We start from the raw sequence: 20,189 nt of genomic DNA on the forward strand, positions 1-20,189 counted from the left end.
TTACGGTCGTACATCAGAGCAATCAGGTGGTTAGAGGGTCTGCCATCCGTGAGGCTGCAGGGCTGCTGCTGGGGGGCGACGGAAATGCTAGTAAATCTTAGGTTAAACATGCCATGTGAGTTACGTCTAATTGCATGTCAAATGTTGGGAATTGTTTTGTATTATGCTTCGGGAGATTCCTGTCATAATCCCGATCTTAAACTCCTTCAGGGTACTGCCACCAGCCTTCTAAGTTTTCTCTATTAATCTTGATTATTTTATTTATATGTTTTCATACCAGTAGATAGAGAGTTGTTTGCCATGTTTCATTAGGCACACATTCTTCTGTTTTAATTTATTAGTCTTACAGGTAAGGTAAAATACTTTGTACAATCATATGGCCACCATGAACGTCACTCGGTATGTATACATGGACTAATCGTGATAGACTACACTTTTGAATTAAATATTAGGAAACGTCAATACACATATCATACAGCTGCAATTTGTCACATAATTTTGGATGGTATTCATCAAATAAATGAAATAAGTATACTAAATCAGAAAACTATTTTATGACCTATAGAACGCGAACCATAGTTAAGATGAATTGTAGTTATAAATCATTTTAGCCTCTGGATTGCTTATGTATAATTGGTTGATATTATAAGGCCTTACCTTAGCAATCCTATTTTATTGATTCGAAATTAATTTAGGACCCGAAGGTCCATCATCAGTCGGAGTCTAAGTTGACCAAACGTGTTCCATAACTAAAGTAAGCTTATCCCACACTATGAAACCATGGTTTTTAACTCTAATTTTTTGTACTATTTTTCGTTTCCACTATGATTTGTATTGTGTTAAATGTGATGAAACTTTCTACGAAACCCAACGGGTGGATTCTACTATAAAAATTTGGTCAACCTAGACTCCGACTGATGATGGACCTTCAGGTCCGAAACTAATTACGAATCGATAAAATAGGATTGCTAAGGTAAGGCCTTATAATATTAATTGATTGTAGCTTTCATGTTTGGCTGTTTATGAAGATCCAAACGCAAAAACCAAATGTGTAATTCATCTTTATTCCCTCTTAAATGATATACTACAATATTTTTCGCACTATCTTAGGATATTTAATTGTCTACAAATATCTCTAGGATGGTCTGTTTAGGTGATATAGCAGGAAGTACCACTCCTCCCTATGACTCATCTGGTTTCCGCGGGCGTCGTTCTCCGTACGATCTGGAACCCTCACTTCACGACAATATAAAAGTGCAATTGATGGTTCAAATCTTTATCTTGGATCAAATACTTACAGTTTGTTCATTATGACAATTTTAAATCAACGTGTTTGAGTTTTCACCAAGTTATTTAGTGTTAAATTATTGTCACAGACTAGTAAACCTGTAAGTAGCAAAATTATATGTACACAGAAATAACCATGCTTGAAATCAGGGGTGTAGCGTATTTTAAACAAACTCTTTACAGCCACAACTAAACAAAACGATAGATGACCACTGTATATACAAAGTTCAGTTTATTGAGTACGTACTCCTACCCAAAACCCATATTAAAATCGAGGATATGCAATCTTTTGTGGTCAATAACTTCTAATTTATAAATACAGCCAACCTACTCCGGCCTCCTCCACACCACTAAGTTTCAAAGAAAAATATTATCCCCAATTAGGCGATTGCCAGCCCAATGAAGCGAGTAATAGCAGTGACGTGAACGCACGATCGAACTGAAGGACCTCCCAGTACAGCTAATAAATCCTACAATCAAAAAAAAAATTATGGAAATAGTTTTTTTTTAACGTAAGCCATATTTATGACATAATTAAGAATAATGGTACCAAAATTATGAACATTTAATTGCAACTTTACTTGTTTTACATAAGTATAAATTATTACCACTATACATCCAGATGTTACCTCAATACCTCAACTTTCCCTCACAATAAGACAGGAGTTGTCACATAAAATCAACAGAGAGTGCCAATAAAGCTGTTCCGAATATTGAGACAATGTTATCAAGACCTCCTAACTAGGGAGGCGGTCCGACTGGTCCTAACTCTCATTAATAGATTCAGCAGACTCGTACTGACCTACTTTACCTCAAAAGTCCAACCCTTCTTATGTTCTTTCAGGTAATACGAATTAAAGTAATTGAATTTCATATTTTAGCAGAGGTTAGCACTGCATCTTTCACAACCGCAAGCGGGAAATTTTTTTATTCGTAGCGCATACAGCCAGAACCAGCTTTGAATACAAAATAACTAAAATAAACTAAATTAAACTGTTTGATAAAATTCTCCAATAAACATTAAGTTTTGGGTAATTTGTTGTAATCTTCAGATGTTGAATTTCAACATTGTTATGGTTTGTAATTACTGTTACATTGTACTACGGCTTCTTGAATGCAGCATGTTTAATAATGACTTAAAATGAAAACCAACCTAATTCTTATTATATCCAAATCCTCGTTGTTATTTGAGACGATTTACAACACAATTTTCCGTAAGTTTTTAAACGTAACCGGGTCCGCAAAAATCACCAAAATAAAAACTTACCAAAAATTAATTGTAAAAAATAATACGTGCTATGTTGTTAGATACAAGTAGGCCTATTTTAGACAAATTCATTTCCAAAAGTTAGTGTTTATTGTCTACAGTACTACTATAACTTCTATTATGGATATTTTGCTTACATGTGATAGGTTGTAGGCTTATATTTTCTTCTTGGTAAGACTTATAAGAAATAGTAATTTTTCAACAGACTGCATGCTCTACCAATATACCAGTTTACCACACCTTCAACAGATCATACAAATACCAGCTGGTTCGTTAGTCAAATGGTCTGCTAACGTGTGCAATGTGCATTATTTGCTTTCACTCTAGGTTTGCAGTTTTCTGGTGTTCACACCCCATTCCAATTATTGCTGGACTGATTGGTCAGCTTGTATGCTGTGTGCTCCGTGTATCGTGTGTCCAGCCAATCAGAAAGTCGCTCGTTAACACTTTACTGATGATTAATGTCGTAGATACTTTCGAGATCGATTTTGTTCCACAATTCTGACGATTTATTTAGTTTTATGTATTGCTGATTAGGGTATAAATAGATGGTCACTAGAGATCGTTTTTGACAGCTAAACTACTTAATTGGAATAGTTATCAACTGTAATTGTACAGTTATTTTATGTGTGTTCTTGAAAATACACAAAAAAACATAGTACCCTAAGAGATATTGTTAAACAATGTTGAAAGTATCGTTCGATACATGTATTTGCAGTTTCAACAAATATTTAATTGTAAAAATTCAAATTCCACTACTCTCAAATACCTGTAAACATCCAAATTTTAATTGTAGGTGGTGTAGGGGTTACGATTCCATTAATTAAACCTCAACTATACCCCTCACCATGGCACATCCTCTTGGTACTAAATTGTGTACTACTAGATCTGTAGTCGTGTTTTTGTAAACGTATGGTATAGAGCACAAGTACAAGCCATAAGTGTGTGGTTGCAGCCATAAGGCAAATGTCTTTGACCAGTTTTGAACCAGCTATATCTTAAAAATTCCAAACCCGGCTAATCAACCCAAGGCGCTACCACTGAGCTATCGTTTTCAGCAAAATTACACCAGTCAACATTCTCTTTGGTACATTTGTCATGCGCCTGCCACACCCGACTATACTATACTGAAGTAGACATATTATATACATTTGGACAATCAATTCGCTAATTTTACATTAAAAACGAACATAGTTAAATAAGCCATTCCGACAGGTGCTACTGTTAATTTGCCCCTCTTAGTTCTAAAAACTTGTATAATAGTGACAAAACTTTACCATACCGGTCGGAACTAAACTGTAAGGTCCAAAGTATATACGTATACGATATGAAATATATTAATTTGGCACAGCACACAAATCCACAATCCACAGCATTTGGTCTGTTGATATACATTCACTGTCTTTTTAAAACAGGCTAAATGTTTGTTTATTCTTGAGTGATTATTCAATTGAAAATGTCTATGTTCTAGACAATATACTTTAACGAGGAAATGCAATATCTACTTGTCCCGATAGTTAACGCCAACCTAGATACACCATTAAGTAATTGGTTTTGATTAATATTATTACTCTTTTCATATCACTCTAATTGAAGTGTGTCAAGATAATTAATAATCGCCAAGTGTGTGAGAGCTGAAAGCTGCCCTGTGAGTCATCGTCTCGGCTTGTGTATGTTTTAGATTAGATCACGTCCAGGCAAATCGATTATGCCACACTCGCCAATATATTCTACTACAGTTTATCTTTGTGTGTCATTAGACTAAACTTTCTTCAGACGAGTACACACTGCTTTCTAATGCGTTTTAGATAGCACGATTTACCTATCTGAATACAGTTTATGTAAGCTGGGTAAAATTTATATAACGTGAGCAGCACTACAATGAAGAGTATATGAGGAAGTGTTCGAAAGTGGGGTAGTTATTGCTTGTGATCGTTTGACAGTTCGTCCGTGAGATTTCATTTTGCATTTGAAATAAAAACAAATCACTATATCCGTGAAAGAATTTAAATCAGTCACCTGTCGACAATTTAACATTTACGTCAAAATAACAGTTTACTTAATAGTTCCTAGCCTACGCCACTTTCTCCATCGTCATCTTCTCTAAATAGCATTATGTGTTGTTTGATGAATCATACTCCGAATAAATAACTATTACCATCACAATAATGTTAATGAATCTAGGTACATATCGTTATTGTTCAAATCAACATGACAATGAATGAGTACTCTAAGTCACTTCTGATTATGAAAAGGAAATTTCAGTTGTGGGGTTTGCATTGACGAGTTTTGCTTGCGATAAAAAAAAACTAGCAAAACTATTTCTTTACTAATCAAATCACCTAATATGGATAAACAATTTTGGGGGTAATACATTTTATTCTATGCCTGATTGTCTAAAGATTAAAATTATATACTCTGTACGTTGTGACTCGTGATATCCTCATGGAAAATCAACTAGTTAACGTGGAGTGCATGTACATAAAATTCTTCTTACAGTTTTAAATTGCATTGTACACTTTTTTAATACAGCATTCAAAGCAAACAACTTATTCCGGTTTCTGTAATGAAATTTGGATTTCAGAGTACTTGCTCCTTTAAAAATGTTGTTACAATGAACATGATGATGCCTTATTCCATGAGCCTGTTTAAATAAAAGAAGAAAACACCAACTAAACATTCACATAGTCTGTACGTCGGCTGCGGTAGGAGTATTTATAGAGTCATTTCAGCACCTAATGAATTGAGACTACAAGAGCACAGCAACTAGTTGAGCATGCTTTTGACCTTTGCACAACAAAAGCGTCTCTAAGATATTCACTTATGCATCTCATCATAAACATTCTATTCAAACAAGGCCCCGGAGAAATGGACGCCAAACTAAATGCTTTGCTAACTTATCACCTTGCATACATAAGTAACAAGGGTTACAATTAACCTTACTTTCACTGTAGGTCGGAGAAGCGGGCGGTCAGCAAACGACGACAAAAGACAAACGACACAACACCGAGCCGTCAACGACAACGATATCTTTGAAATGATAACTGCCTGTACATGTCATACTGCCAATAGTCAATAGCCTTTGTGCTGTGTGACTGTAAATCAGGCAAATGTTACTACTAGTTGTGTGAGTTGAAGTTTCTACAGTTTCTTGTATGAAGCTGTTATGGATTTGACGAGCGGTGAATTTTATATGTGTCAGTTATTGGCTTAGAGCTGAACAGTGAATTGTTTAAGAAACCTTTTTAAGCTTCAGATCTTTAAAGTCCCAAACGCTCACATAGGTAACTACGTTTTTAAATCTTTTATATCTCCAAGCGCTCCAATGAAAATGTTTAATGATTACATCACTCAGTGGTTTTGAATAGACTCAATTGTAAGTTTAGAATATTAAGTTACTAAAAAAAAATTTAACTATAATTATCATTTGGTTGGCATAGAAAAACTTTTAAATTTAAAATTTTCATATAGTAACTTAAAGTAGTTTAAAACGTGTTGTACACAAACTTGACTAGTTCACAACGCAATACTGTATAGGTTTAATCATTAAAGCTCATATTTGAAGAATTTTAAAACTACGCCATATAAGGTCTTCCTTACAAATAAGATGGCAGTAGTAGGCATATAGTGTGAAATATATCATTATAGACCTAGGCAGGTTTTACAAATTGTAATAGTTTTCTTTCCTGAACCATTATATATTTTTTGAAAGTTTATTTTAATCCTAAACCTTTAAATATAGGAATAATTAAAATGCTTCGTATAAAACTACATATTTAAATCACATTTTACCTGTTTGTGCGAGCACGAGATGGGTTTTGAAGAGAAGAAGAAGACAGAGGACCTCCACAAGCCACCGACCCATCCCTCCTCCTGAAAAATATGAACAATATGAAATAAAAAATGTCTTTATACATCAACCAAATGCACCATCTTCATCAATGTATAAGATTGAGTTGAGATTAAAGTTGTCGTAGTAAGATTCGTATTATAAACTTTGTCTCTTAACAATTCATTAATCCTTTCAGCAATGTCTGAGAAACCAATCTGCAAAAGCTGCATGCTATTAAGTTCCATAACATGACATGTAGCCGCGCCACCTACGCTGTCCTTGTGTCTTGTACAGGCATTAACTAACTAAGGTGGACAGTGACACCTAAAGAGGTCATAATCACAGGCCTTGGCTTCCGAGAGCTTCCCCCAGCTCGGGTGTCAGCTGAGTCACTGGACAAGGCCGGAGTGAAGTAATAGGGGAAGAGGTTTGTCGAACAACTTTTTAGTGGCTGTTCCAATATCATATTGTATGGAAGAATGGAAAACTCATGGTAAAGTGGCATAAGTGCCTAAGATCATTTGGAATGTGCCAAAGATTAATTTCGACTGGGCGTTCAAGACACTAATTTTTCACTGGGCTAATAAGACACGCAACCAATTATATAGTTGGAAACAAAATATGATTTTGTGAGATCAGTATAGCCCGTAGTCAAGATAGTATCATAGTAAGAAACAAAGTCGTTGCAACCACATAGGACATTTTTACTATAAACTATAAAATTAAAATTGGTTCTGGGTTTAGTTGTCGTAGCGATACATCCGATAATAGATTCTTCCCTATCGGGGAAAATTTGCTAATGGCGTTTGAATTTTTTCTACGCTAGTGACATTTTTAATTCAGTTAAAGTTAGTTTTTGATTTAACGCTTAATTCTGGGAAAGTGGTCCAAAGCCATGTTTTGATGTTGCTAATCTCCTATAAAATCTTTGGTGAAAGATGACGGTAAAGGAATGAAATGTGTAGAGATTAGATCGTTCTACTCCTGCACCAAAACTTGGTCTGCAATGTCCTCACAAACAGTTCTACCCTTACGTGAATCCTTGCTCTACATCCAAAACAAATGAATCCATTACAATAACTCCTTAACTTGAATCACCGAAGAAGACTATAGACTCGTGAAAGCTGGAAGTCATAGAGTCTCTCCTTAAAGAGTCATCCTACCGATTGGAGAAAAACGTGAAAATAGCTGGCACACTAAATATTTTGATCATCACTTATGACCGACTTATCAATTTCGGTCCGGGCGACCCAGCCCTACTAATATGCACGGATGATCGCTTCCCCATCGGGTGGAAATGGGTCTCACGATCCTCGCGCATGAGCGCATGCGCAGTCGTGATGCTCAGCAGTTCCGGTGACGCAACACACCGGTACCGGCGTCGGCGCTCTACAGGTTCCTGTGGCACCGTTACACCCTGTATGAGAGGAATATGTTAAGCACCATCTTCATGTCATAAGAATCACGAGTGCGATAGTCATCTACACGCTGAGGAGTTTGGAGTTCTTTGAAGCCGTGACATGACAGGCTGCTGCGTTGTTGGCTTTCCAAACAAGACTCAAGTGAAACAGAACAACTTTAGTTACTTACAAATATATATCCTCACGTATCCTTAATTATGAGAAATGCTATTTTTGTATCATTGATTTGATAGCTGATTCAATAACCTATTCAAGATACTATTCCAGATTACTGTAATCTCTCAGAAATTATTTTCGGTATACAGCACCCAGAGCTACAACAACATACCGTTCAAACAATCCAAAAACCTAAACATATACTGATGTGTTACAACTAAATTTCACATACATAAATGTCCGTACTTGACGCTTACTTATAGTTGCCTACTTGCTCCTAACGTGGCTAAACTCTCGCTCGTGCCCTACCACAGAAGGGTCTATGAAAACTGCTAAACTTATTCTTTGACGTGCTAAGAAAAACTATCTTTAAAGGCTCAAATTTTAAAGTTCCAAATCTAAATATATGGAGTTTTGTACATATCTCGTAGTTGCCTTCAACTAACAAGCCCTTTAATTGCAAAATGCCTTTCCAACATTCTTAAGTATCCAGCAAATATCAGCATATTAACCCGTCACGAAGTTACCAGCCCTGACCCCGTAGTTAGATGTACAATGGCCGATACTTCACATTTCACAAAACCTCTTGTTTCCCGCCTGGTTACAACAGTTCCCTAGGCTGGTCTGGTAGACACACCGTCTCCCGCGGAATGCGTTCAAGGCCAAGACTCTGACATTCAGCGGGCAGCGTTGAGCCACTGTGAGCTTTAACATTCCTTCGCGATTTTGGATTGTATTGTGGATGCTTAAAGTCGGTTCAGTTAGTATCCAAAATAAGTGGAGGAGTAAGCTTTTTCTACTCCATGGAGTTTTGGTGGATAGCTACAGTTAGCACGTATTATATCGATAGATTATACCATAAATGCTATGGTCAGAAAAATAATGAGTTACGAGTTTCATAAGGCCTTCAATATGACTTAAGCCGTCAGTTTCTCGTGGTTTCAAAATACTTCTCTCTCTGTATTTTCATCTGTATTTGCAGTGTGTGTTTTTTTTTTAGAAATACTGTAGTTACTTTTTTACGGTATAGTATATTTCATTACTATTACCGAAAGCGGCATTTTCCGATGCGTGCTCAAGTTTCATGTGTGAGGCAAAGCCGAACACAGGAAAACCAAATTTCACGTGCGAGGCAAAGCTGAGCAGGTGAGAGTTATTTTCACGTACGAGGCATAGCCGAGGACTGGTATAATGGAGCAAGTGTCGGGAAAAAGCTTTTGGTACGAGTTGTGAACGATACTTTAATTAACTTAAGTCACTTAAGTTTAATTAACTTAACAATTTGTAATTTGTACCAGTGTCTAAGCCTTATGTATTTCTCTTCTTATCCTCCCCGTGATTTATCCGGTGAAATGTGATAAGTTAATAATTACTTTGAGCAATTTCAAACATGCACTATTTTAAAAACACAGCAATACAAACTAATGCCTGTTTCTGTATAGATTTAGATTGTGAAACAATAAAAACAGCTGTTTCAAATCATTAAATTAAACCTAACAAAACACTGGCGCGCGTAGTGAGTAAATGAAGAACTAATCGAGAGCGAGGGAAAATCAGCTGATCGATTTTCGCTCGCCCTAAATTAGAGCTTGGGAAAAACTACTTTTTCCTACAGTCACCTGACAAAGTTGGCTTCCTTGTACTGTTTATAGTACAGAAAGCTGCTAATTGCTGCATATTTATACTTTGCCGTACGGTTTATCCTTTGCCGTACGGTTTATACTTTGCCGCACATCAGGATTCCAACGAAACAACACAAAACAGCGTGGTTCTATTATGCACGTAATCCGTGTACGCTTGGAAATAGGTTGGCAACACTTTAAAAATAATAATACTATGAGCAGCTGATTGACTATTATAACTACGATTTAACCTGTCATTTCGTGTTTATAGTTTCGGTATTTCTGAACTTTCTGGACTTTTCTTTTAAACGTTTTTAAAATATTCCTACGATCTTAACAAACAAGAAAATACCTTTAAAGCATTTTTTTAAGGCGCGGAAACCACTTCAAATTACAAAAACATACGGAACTATATTCTCGAAACGCGGAGCATATTTCTTGCCGAGGTAAAATAGCGGAGTGATACGGACCGCGGGTACTACTTTATCTAGGGCACCATTTGTGTTGCCAGCTGAACCTAAAAACGTGTTGTATAGTGTTTGAAAGACTAATTATTTATATGCTTTATAATGACTGTAGGAAAAATATAATGTGTAACACGAGTGAAAAAGGCCTTTGCTACACTCGAGATCATTCCGCACTCGCCTGCGGCTCGTGCGTAAACATTGCTCTCGTGTGCAGCAAAGTGCCACTTTCACCACTAGTTACACAAATAACTATTTGTTGATAACAGCTGTTATCAAAAATTGTTACTTTTGGCGAGGAGTGATGAAAAAGGTTTTCAACATCACCACGAGGGCTTAGTTCATCACAATGATTAGGGCGGTTTTAACCTGGGCTTTTGCCAGCTACAATTACGCTAGGAGAGTCACAATTAATGTAAGAATAAAACTAGTAATAATGAGTAACCTTATCTACCTTCGAGGGTGACTTTAAACCACTTTTTACTACTTGTGACAATAGTGGTTTAGTGTGGCAAAACAAGTAGTAAAGGATTCTCATGAACAACTCTAACTCGACACGATTGACCTAAATAGTTCTAGTAATTAAACAACTGAGCGTTTAATTTAGTGTTTCTAGCTATTACGTACAGTATTCACTAATTATACTGGTAAGATTTTACTAGTAGAAGTTTTCAATTTCACTGGATTCAACATGAACTTGCAGATTATAGAAATTACTTTTCCTGTCAGTTCAACTGAGGTTCAACTCAAAACCTCATCTTCAACAGCAATTTGAATCTCCACAGTTTCAAGGTTAGTTAAACACAGGGGCAACGGACGTCACCACAGTTTCCTGGTTTTCCTGGACAGATTTATCGAAGCTACTTTCCCACAAGAAATCATAACTTACTTGTGAACATTCTGTACCGGCTGACCAGGGTTTCACCGGACATGCCAATTAGTACCGTCGATGCGATAAAACATCGCGGAACAACCGAATATCGTTAATCGATCAGGATAGACTGGACGAGCCGATTGATTCTTTATTGTGACCAATTAGCATAAAAGAGAAAGGAATTGACGGATCTCAACTGGTTATGGTAATTGGTGACATTAAGAGAGCAATTTGTAAAACTTGAGTGGACGCGAGTCACTAACTAGGGTTGGGACAGGTCAGTGATACTGTATTCAACTCATTTAAAGGTTCTTTGAAACAAAATTTAACGTAATACAAAATTATTATTTGATAACAGTAAGTAGTGGATACATAGGGCTGCTGAGGAGTGACGTCACAAGAGCCATGTGGTGCTTAATTGACGGTTAAGCATCTGGTGGTAATGGTGCGTGACCTAGCACGTGGTGTGGTGGGTTACGGTATGGTGACGTCATGATGACGACATGCTGAGGTGTGAAAGTTAGGTGGATCGATATTTTCAAGGTTATTGTTGTGGTTTAAAAAAAAACAGCATATCGGTAAAGGGATAAGTACCGATATGCTGATTTTTAAATTCTTTATTGAAAAATCAAAATTGACATACGAGGAATATAATTGTTTTCAAACTTAAACCTAATACAGATCTAAGCTAAACTAAACATTTGGATCATAGAGTTAGGTCTACTACAGTAACAACAGTTGTCAAATTGTCATCCACACATGTCGCAAGCGAAACAGTGTTTGCATTGGTAAGAAGAGTAAATTACGATTTTTTTGTCCATGCATATTATACACTCAAAGTTTGCTTCTTTTATTGGAAACATAGTAGGAATTTTGTTAAATTTGAGAAATTAGCTATATATACGACATAAAACTGTTGGAGATAACTATTTGTACATGTTACCTTTGCAATGTTTGCGATATAATTTTTTGTTAATGAGATGTTGTCTTTAGCTAGTTCCACTACAGACTAATGAGAGACCCATCATACACATTCTTTTATGCTGTTTATGATTGCTATCTGGTATACAGCAAACATTCGCAATTGAAATATTTCCACTTTTGTCTTTGCATTTTATAAGATCGTCAAGTGAAAAGTTTGTTATTATGTACATATTACGAAAAGTGTTTGGATTTTTGGTTTGCAATGTTTCTGTGAGAAAACTTATTAAAAACCACTATTTTATTATTTCACCATTATAAACATAAATCCAGAACTAAACTAAAATATCACTTTAATCCTGCAAGGTGTATCAGCTATTTAACTGGTATGGAAAAGTGATGTACAGAGTTTCTACTTCGTGAACAGTTGGCGGTACATGCGGGCAGAGCATTGTTCCACTAATTACAACCATATGCCACATTTGCAACATAGTACCTTATATTTCTAAGACTTGTTTATTCATCCAAATCGTTATGTTTTTGAATGATTTTTAAAATAACAAACATTTGGTATATTGTACATTGCTTAATGTTAGACGTACAAACGATCAAGCTATATAAAAACAAATTTCCCACTCTTTACCCTATAATTTACTATTTATTTAAAGCAAATGTTAACTCTCATTACTCTTGGTTGTATTGTAATCCAACGTATTTCTGTTTATCGTTTGTCCTTTTGTGAAACTGTTTGAATGTTTTTTTATTGCTAGTTGTAGTACAGAAAACTATTCAATTTAACTAATTCCACTGTTAAATATGTTCAAATGTTAGGTAAGGCTTCTTTCACCGTCAACCAGTCTTTCTAATATATCCATCACTTCCTTGCTAAATATGGATCCTTTTTACACTGGATGATATTATATAAGCATCGGTGCATGACCTAGCACGTGACCTAGGACATGGTGTAGTGGGTTACGTCATGGTGACGTGTCAGAGCTAGGGTGGATCGATATTTTCAAGGTCGTTGTTTGGGTTTAAAAAAAATCAGCATATCGGTAGTGGGATGAATACCGATATGCTGATTTTTTTTTTTAAATTCTTTATTGAAAATTTAAAATACACACAATTGTAATTTGTAAACCCTTCACACCAATCGATACAATGGAAGTATCTCGTAATTTATTTATTGGTTCTTTCGTTTTGCTGTTGAGATTATTAAATGCGAATGGAGGTTCAAATAGAAATGGAAAGACAATTCCTGTATTTAAATCTAGGAATACTAGTTCCTTTATGATATATTCATTTTTGTTTCCTCGAAAAGCTTGAAATTCTACTACACAAGGTTTTTCTTGAATCTCTTCAACTCTGTCAGCGAAGGAAATCTTCCTCTCCATATCGTTTTAAGATAACAACTGGTTTCCACACCACGGTAGATCCCTTTTTTATAGATCAGGCCGTACAGTTGTCAGCGCGTTGGTGTATATTTAACGTGGGCACCTTCCCCCAGTAGGCCTACCCCACGTGATGTTCACATATTTGCTGTCCTGTTTACATCAGCCATCAGCTACAACTTATCTGTTGTTTCTTTTTTATTCCTTCTATTTTTCTCCGTCTTGTAAATTCATTACACCTTGAACATCACTCGTCTGTTCTGCTTCTGTTGAAATTGTTTCGTGGTTTTCCTTTGTCACTTGTTCCTCCGTTACACTGACAGAACTAGAACCATCTATCTTTTCTTCGTCAATGTTTTCCTTCTGTTCCAATGCGTTAACTTGTCTCCACATTTCCACCTCCTCAGGTATCCGGTTGAAAATCGATGTATCTACAGGTCCATGCAATATCTGAACGTCTGGTTGTTTTTCCATCGTTTCTACTAAGTAATCTTTTACGACAGGGGAAGAAAAAACTAGCTGCCTCATGTATCTAGTTATCGATGATGTAGCACAACTCAATAAATAAAATTCAGAATTGGTAAGTAAAATTTTTTCATCATGTTTGGTTAGCTCTCTAAATCTAACTTGCTGCTCGCCTCGTTGTTTAACAACATCTATCTCTATGTCGCAGTCTGAGAGCCTGATTGCAGTTTTTCTTCCAAACAGATTATTCTCCAAATAACATTCTATCAAATGCAAATGTCTAATAAACGATTCCCAAGCATTTTCTGAAAACAACAAAGTTTTATTTCCATGATTTAATAGGACAGTAGGAGAATAATCCAACGGTTTGTACATACCGATGGATATAATTTTTGTCATACATCTTGAAACTGGATATGATATACGAAGAAATACTTCTATCAACTTGTGTAGTGGCATTTCCTCTTCTTGTTTCCTCTTCCTTTTTCCGATTACCTTAGTTACGATGTTGGTGTTTTCATCATTTTCTGTACGTGATTCTTCTTCGTTAAAAGATAAAAATTCAGATACTGCTTCTTTACATTGGTTTTTGTTTTCTTTATCTTTTAATAACATTGCTGTTGTTGTTTCCGTTGCACACTGCGATGATCCCATCTGGGAAAGCGATGTTTCCTAGACTGAGAGTATGGATAAACTGAAGTTGTCCGTTTACTCTGAGTTCTATTTATACCCTCCCACAACGAGTGTTTACATCTACAACACTACTTTTACAATTCCTGTCAGAGGGGTGTATGTTACAATCTTATCATGCAGAATCAAACAATAAGCGGATGTTCCTTCGGGTATATTTTCATCAAATTCCAATTCCAACTTTATATCCACGCTTGAAGATTTTACAGATTCATTTTGTTTAGAACAATCTATAACCACAATTGGAGCTTTCGAGGCGAATTGTTCCGGTGATATTAGAGGAGTGTTTATTTTTCCATAATATGATGTTTGAAATCGAGCATACATATCATAAAGTACGCTGTATCTTTTCATACCAAACGAAATATTCAAATTATCGTAAGGGAAAAACTGGGAGTTTAAAAATAATTTGCAATTTGTTAGTTTACAATGATCAAATGTGGCGGCGTTTCCAGTTATCACGTTTCTTTTTTTAGTCTGCAACCCGAATATTACGTACCTTGGTTTTTCTAAATGAGTTGAAGTCTTTACAGTCCAGGTGTGTCGATTTGTAACAGGAAACTCTGGATATTCATGTAGTTCCCAGCTTCTAAATGGTATGACTATGTCTCGATCAGATTTCAATTGTTTTAACAATGTTATTCTATGTTGATCGGCCAACCTTAAATGCGGTACTCTCCAAACAATCTTGTTTAAAGTCAACCGCCAATCTAAATTTGCTTCAGTCGTTCCGGCAGCAGCTTTAATGACATCTTTGTCAGTTGAAGATCGTAACAACACCAATTCTTGTTTTACATTGATTATGATTCTTCTATAATCTTCGGCGAATCCTAAAAACATTTTTAAAGGTATGTAAAAGTCAAAATTTCCCTTTGAGTCAGGCGTTATCGTATCACTTTCGGGTGCGACCCATCCAGCAGTTAGTAGAATATTCTTCTCGTTTGGAGTAAAAGACACTAACCCCTTCATTGTAGTAGCGATTCCCAGTTTTTTTGTAGAGTCCACTGTAACACCTGAAATTTCATATCTTATTTCCTCAAAGAGAAATGCTATTGCATTATTGATAAAAGGTACTGTCGTTCCTTCGGATCCATCCTTTTTTGTAACCTTTCCTTCTATATACAAATAGCTTTCGTTCGGCAGCGTGTAAACATCTTGCTGTTGTATAGGAATCCGGATTTCATCATTATTATTTAATTTCGATGAAGCGTAAGGGTTGTGAGTGTGATATTCCTTTTCCCATAAGGTCTCGTCGAATGTCGGACCGTGAGTTATATCCAGTATGTCCATGGTTGACAACTTTAAATCCAAGCTTCTGCAGAAAGCGTAGGTTATCACTTGTTAACTCTTCTACTGCTCTTGAACTACTGATGTGTTCCTGGCGATGCGGATTCTTTTTAAAAGACAACCCCATTTTTAAGATGTAGATCTTATGTGTAACCTTACAGTTATAGGTTCCCCTCTAAAGTCTACGATATTTCCGTCTTGATCCAATATGTTCAGAACGATGTCTGATATATAACTGGTGTTTAACGGTAGGTACACCAGATTATTAGGCCTTTCAATTAACTTGAACCCTGGAGGAACAGACGGGTAGAACGTATGTAATATATGACTATTTTCTCCGTTTCTGTATGATCCCTGTATAATATTACAAGTAATATCTATTGTGGTCACTTTTAAGATATTTACAGTTGAATCTCCAGTATGTGGCTTGTTAGCTTCTAATATACCTCTTGATTTAGTAAACCCTAATAATTCACCTATTGTCTGCTCCTTACTGAAATCTAAAAAATATTTTGAAGTAATGTCCGTTTTCATTGTGTTGTTGTTTCCTAATATCGCAATATTATCTTTCCCCAAATTCTTCTGTATTAAGTCGTTTATATCATCGATTTCGTAGGATCCTGTAGGGAGGGAATACTCTTCAAGGTCGTAATATTCATTTTTACTGTCCTTCGTTTTGTAGTAATGCAATTTGTTGTTTATCCCCTCAACAATGTTAGGAATAGAGTTATACGTAGTAAGATCTAACAAAGCCGCTTCCCATATTTTATCCTTCTGCAATCGTAACGCAGGAAAAAGTATACTACGCATTATAGATGAGTTACTCGTTATCGAGACGGTATAGGACGACATCTTAAGTGTTACTAACACTTTTTGCTAAAAACTCCAAACATAAATGCCCACAAATCGATGTATCATCAGGTTGTTCTCTTTCATAATTGTAAAATACATTCGTTGCTGTTCGAAAATATCGCTGCAATTCATTTGGTGGAGGTAAATTTCCAAAACTATCGAAATAATAGACGGATTTATTGAGTTTCTTGTAACAAACCCAATGTGTACCGGGTCCATCGCTATTATCCAAATTTACTATTCCGGTTTCATTTTTCCACATTTTATTAGGTAGCCCGTCCTTCATAAAAACTCCTCTGAAGAAAGGAATCTTTAAACAAGATGCATATTGAAATAAGTCTTTATTAGTCAACGCTTTATTAGGAATGATTAATTGGTTCTTTTTATTTAATACGCACGATACGGTCTTAGATACAGTCCTTGACCTTTTTTTAACATTGACCATAGTGATTGCTTAGATTTTCTCTTGCCAGTGTTAGATCTTCGCTTCCTTCTTATATTACCTCCACGTTTTTTTGTAGATGTTTTTCTTCTTCTTCTTCTTCTTCCACCTCCTATTGCTGTTTTTCCCCTCATTGCTGCTGCGACCGCTAACGCTGTTGCTCTTTCACCAACACTGGCGTCACTCGATTTTACTCTTTGCCAAGCTTTTTCAGCAAGTACTCTATCAGCTATCGATCTGTTTGTGGAATCCGTAAACTTCGAATACGATATATCGTGCTGTTTACACGCTTGATCTAACTTGTTTATTCCAGGATCACCTCTTGCCAAGCGTTTCTTCAGTTTAGTACCCGGGCCGCAATATTGATAACCAGGAATGTGCAATTCAACAGGCAGTAAATCAATTGATTTATTAACTATTGATCCGAAAGGGATATGTCGTAAAGGCTTCGTCAGTAGAGATAGTGCTGAAGACACAACTCCTCCTCCTTCCTTATATAGCTCTGGATGATGACTGGTACGAGTAACCTCTATCATCGGTATTTATAGCACAATAGCGATATATCAAGTACAGTGTACTATACGGGTTCTTTGTAAGGAATGTTTAACTCTTGGTGATCTCTGGTTGTTTTATATTTTAAAGAGAGGTTCGGAATTTCATCGTTTTATGATCAATAAAGTACTTTTGCACAATATACGTGTTGATCCACTCTTCTTTTTTGTTTTTTTCAATCTTCGGTTTGTTTACTACCAAAAGGTTATAAAAATCAAAGAATATTTCACTTAAAACTCTTACAATATAGTTTACGTTAACAGCGTCATCAAAATGTTCCGGAGGACCGACTTCTGTTAATTTTCTACTTCCACAGTTGTAATCCTTACCATCGTTAAGTTTAAGACTGTTTGAGGTTTCCAGTAGTAATGTTTGTAGATTGACAGCATCTTTACTCTCAATAGGGTCGTTTACAAATTGTAAACGTTTATTACCGATATCGTAGTCACCATTCGGTGTTACAGGTAACCTGTCTCCTTTAGCATTAGACCTCGATCTAATGCCTTGATCGGAATATCGTCCAAACTTATCCACACTCATAATTAAACTGCTAATTATTTGCTTGACCAAATGTGTTTATACATTCCTTCTATACTATTATTTGTCTGTTTCGTAGTTCATCAATTAAAGCCACCCATTCGTTTTCTAGACCCGTGTGGCCTGCTTCTATTGCTTCATGTATTAATCTCATACGATCTACTAATTTATTTGCATCATTGTAATAGATTATGTTTGTGCTGTAAGTGTTTTTTAACAGTCCTTCGCCTGAAGGTGTTGGACTATTCACTTTTATTTTCTTGTGTTGTATGTTTATTTCAGCTGAAGAAATAGCTCTTCTTTTTAATGGATTTTTTTTAGACGGAAACAGGTCAGATATTACGTTTCTATACTTTTCCGATCGATTTCTATATATCGGGTTGTCTGGTAAATATCCTTTTCTATGAGTGTTTGTATCGTGACAAATAGTTTTGAAATGTTTCAAGTCTCTTGCACTGTATCTACTCGGTTTGCTTCTAAATATTAATTCAAACAATCCCAGAGTACCTTTATACTTCTTATCACCAATTAAAATGTTATCATCCTCATCCACATCGAGTAGACTGTTACCGATCATCATTCCTTTTCTTTCTAGCCTCGCTCCGTAAACATGATAATTCCTGTTAGCTGGTGTTGAGTGTAACATTTTCAATACATACTTCCTTCCAAGTTCACCTTTGGATGCTATTTCTGTGCCCAACTTGCTTATGTTTGATGGATTGGTTATTTCCTCCTCTTTTCTTTCGACCTCTGAGACTTCTTCGTCCTCTTCCGTTATGTCTTTATCCCTAACATCTTCCATCGGTTCAGATGCGTCGGACTCTTCGGATAATTCAGTATCCTCATAACGATCTATTTCATGTTGTTCCTCTTCATATTTAGATAACGGAAGAATAATTTCTCCTTCTGTAGAAGGTCCAAGTTTTCTCAGCTTTTGCGTCATCTCTTTTATGGGTTCGATAACAGGTTTAAATGTTGATTCTAAAAATGCATCCCTTTCATTTATACCCAACCTCAATGCTCTATTTTTTCGCCTAATAGCATCACTGAGAGATTTAATCTCTTTTAACAAATTTTCTTGCTTAACCATGTTCGCACCTTGAACACAGGTATAATAATGTCCATCTCAATTTTTTTTTCAGTGTATTAAAACAAATTTATCAAATCCGATTCGATATCGACCGTTTTTCACAGGTTCGTCTTTGTCAATAACTAAAAACCCATATTTATCTGCCCAAGCCTTCCCACAAAGCTCTTTGAATTGTTCAAACCTCATATCTGCACCAACATGATCGTTATAAATGTGTTTTAGGTTTGTATCATCTTGCTTGAATATAACTATAAAGTTAGCGTTATCTCTGATCAATTGCTTTGGAATTTTACTATACGTCTGACCTATATATATACAGTCTATATTATTATGTCTACCCATAGCAAAGTAATTTCTAACTGCGTCCTGATTTTCGCAGGATACGTCATCAAATATAAAGATAGAGTATGGTTTAGCTTCGTTCGGGTGCATTATATTCTCGCTTGCATTAAATTTGAAAAATTTGACATCTGGTACTTCGGATAGGATTTTATCTAAAAGTTGATACTTTGGTTGTTGTAAAGACTTTGAAAATATATATATGTTATTGAACCTTAATCCTTTTGGATTGGTAATCATGTTAAACACCACATTTGTTTTTCCACAGTTTGATGGACCTGTCACAATGCAACGAACCGTATTAGGAAACAACAGACCATGTCTACCCTCGTTGTTATTAACATTATCAACAGTCAATCGGTCTACATTGTCTATGTCGAAATGCTCCTTATGATGTATTATCTCCATGTTCCTCTTTGATGGTTCAAGATTGACTGGTTGATTGGTCTAGATCAAGTCCTTTTTGGGTATCCATGAGTCTTCACTTTCTTTAAAACCCAACCAACGCACTAAGACTCTGTCTTTACTTCGTTTTAACACCTTCTCAACGAGATAAACATCCCCGACTGTGGACTTTAACATTTCATGACCGTAGAACCCACCTTGCAGTAATTGTCCTCTATTATCTTTCAAAATATATGTTTCGGGTAGAGTTGGCTGCACTTTATAGACAGTAAATACTTCATTCGTCCAATTCGGT

General features: G+C 35.9%; 1 protein-coding gene across 1 annotated transcript in view; it reads right to left on the reverse strand.

The window, feature by feature from the left end:
* Positions 1 to 20,189, reverse strand: part of LOC128988453 (cadherin-99C-like) — a 137,777-nt gene that overhangs the window by 74,705 nt on the left and 42,883 nt on the right. The window contains exon 2 of the mRNA XM_054409746.1: positions 6,347 to 6,427. Within this exon, the coding sequence (XP_054265721.1) occupies positions 6,347 to 6,419 (73 nt within the window). The 5' untranslated portion in view covers positions 6,420 to 6,427. The remainder of the gene's footprint in view (positions 1 to 6,346; positions 6,428 to 20,189) is intronic.

The sequence above is a fragment of the Macrosteles quadrilineatus genome, unplaced genomic scaffold (assembly GCF_028750875.1).
Source record: "Macrosteles quadrilineatus isolate MER2022 unplaced genomic scaffold, UCM_ALF_1.0 Scaffold_3__2_contigs__length_128488019, whole genome shotgun sequence".
Taxonomy (NCBI): Eukaryota; Metazoa; Arthropoda; class Insecta; order Hemiptera; family Cicadellidae; genus Macrosteles; species Macrosteles quadrilineatus.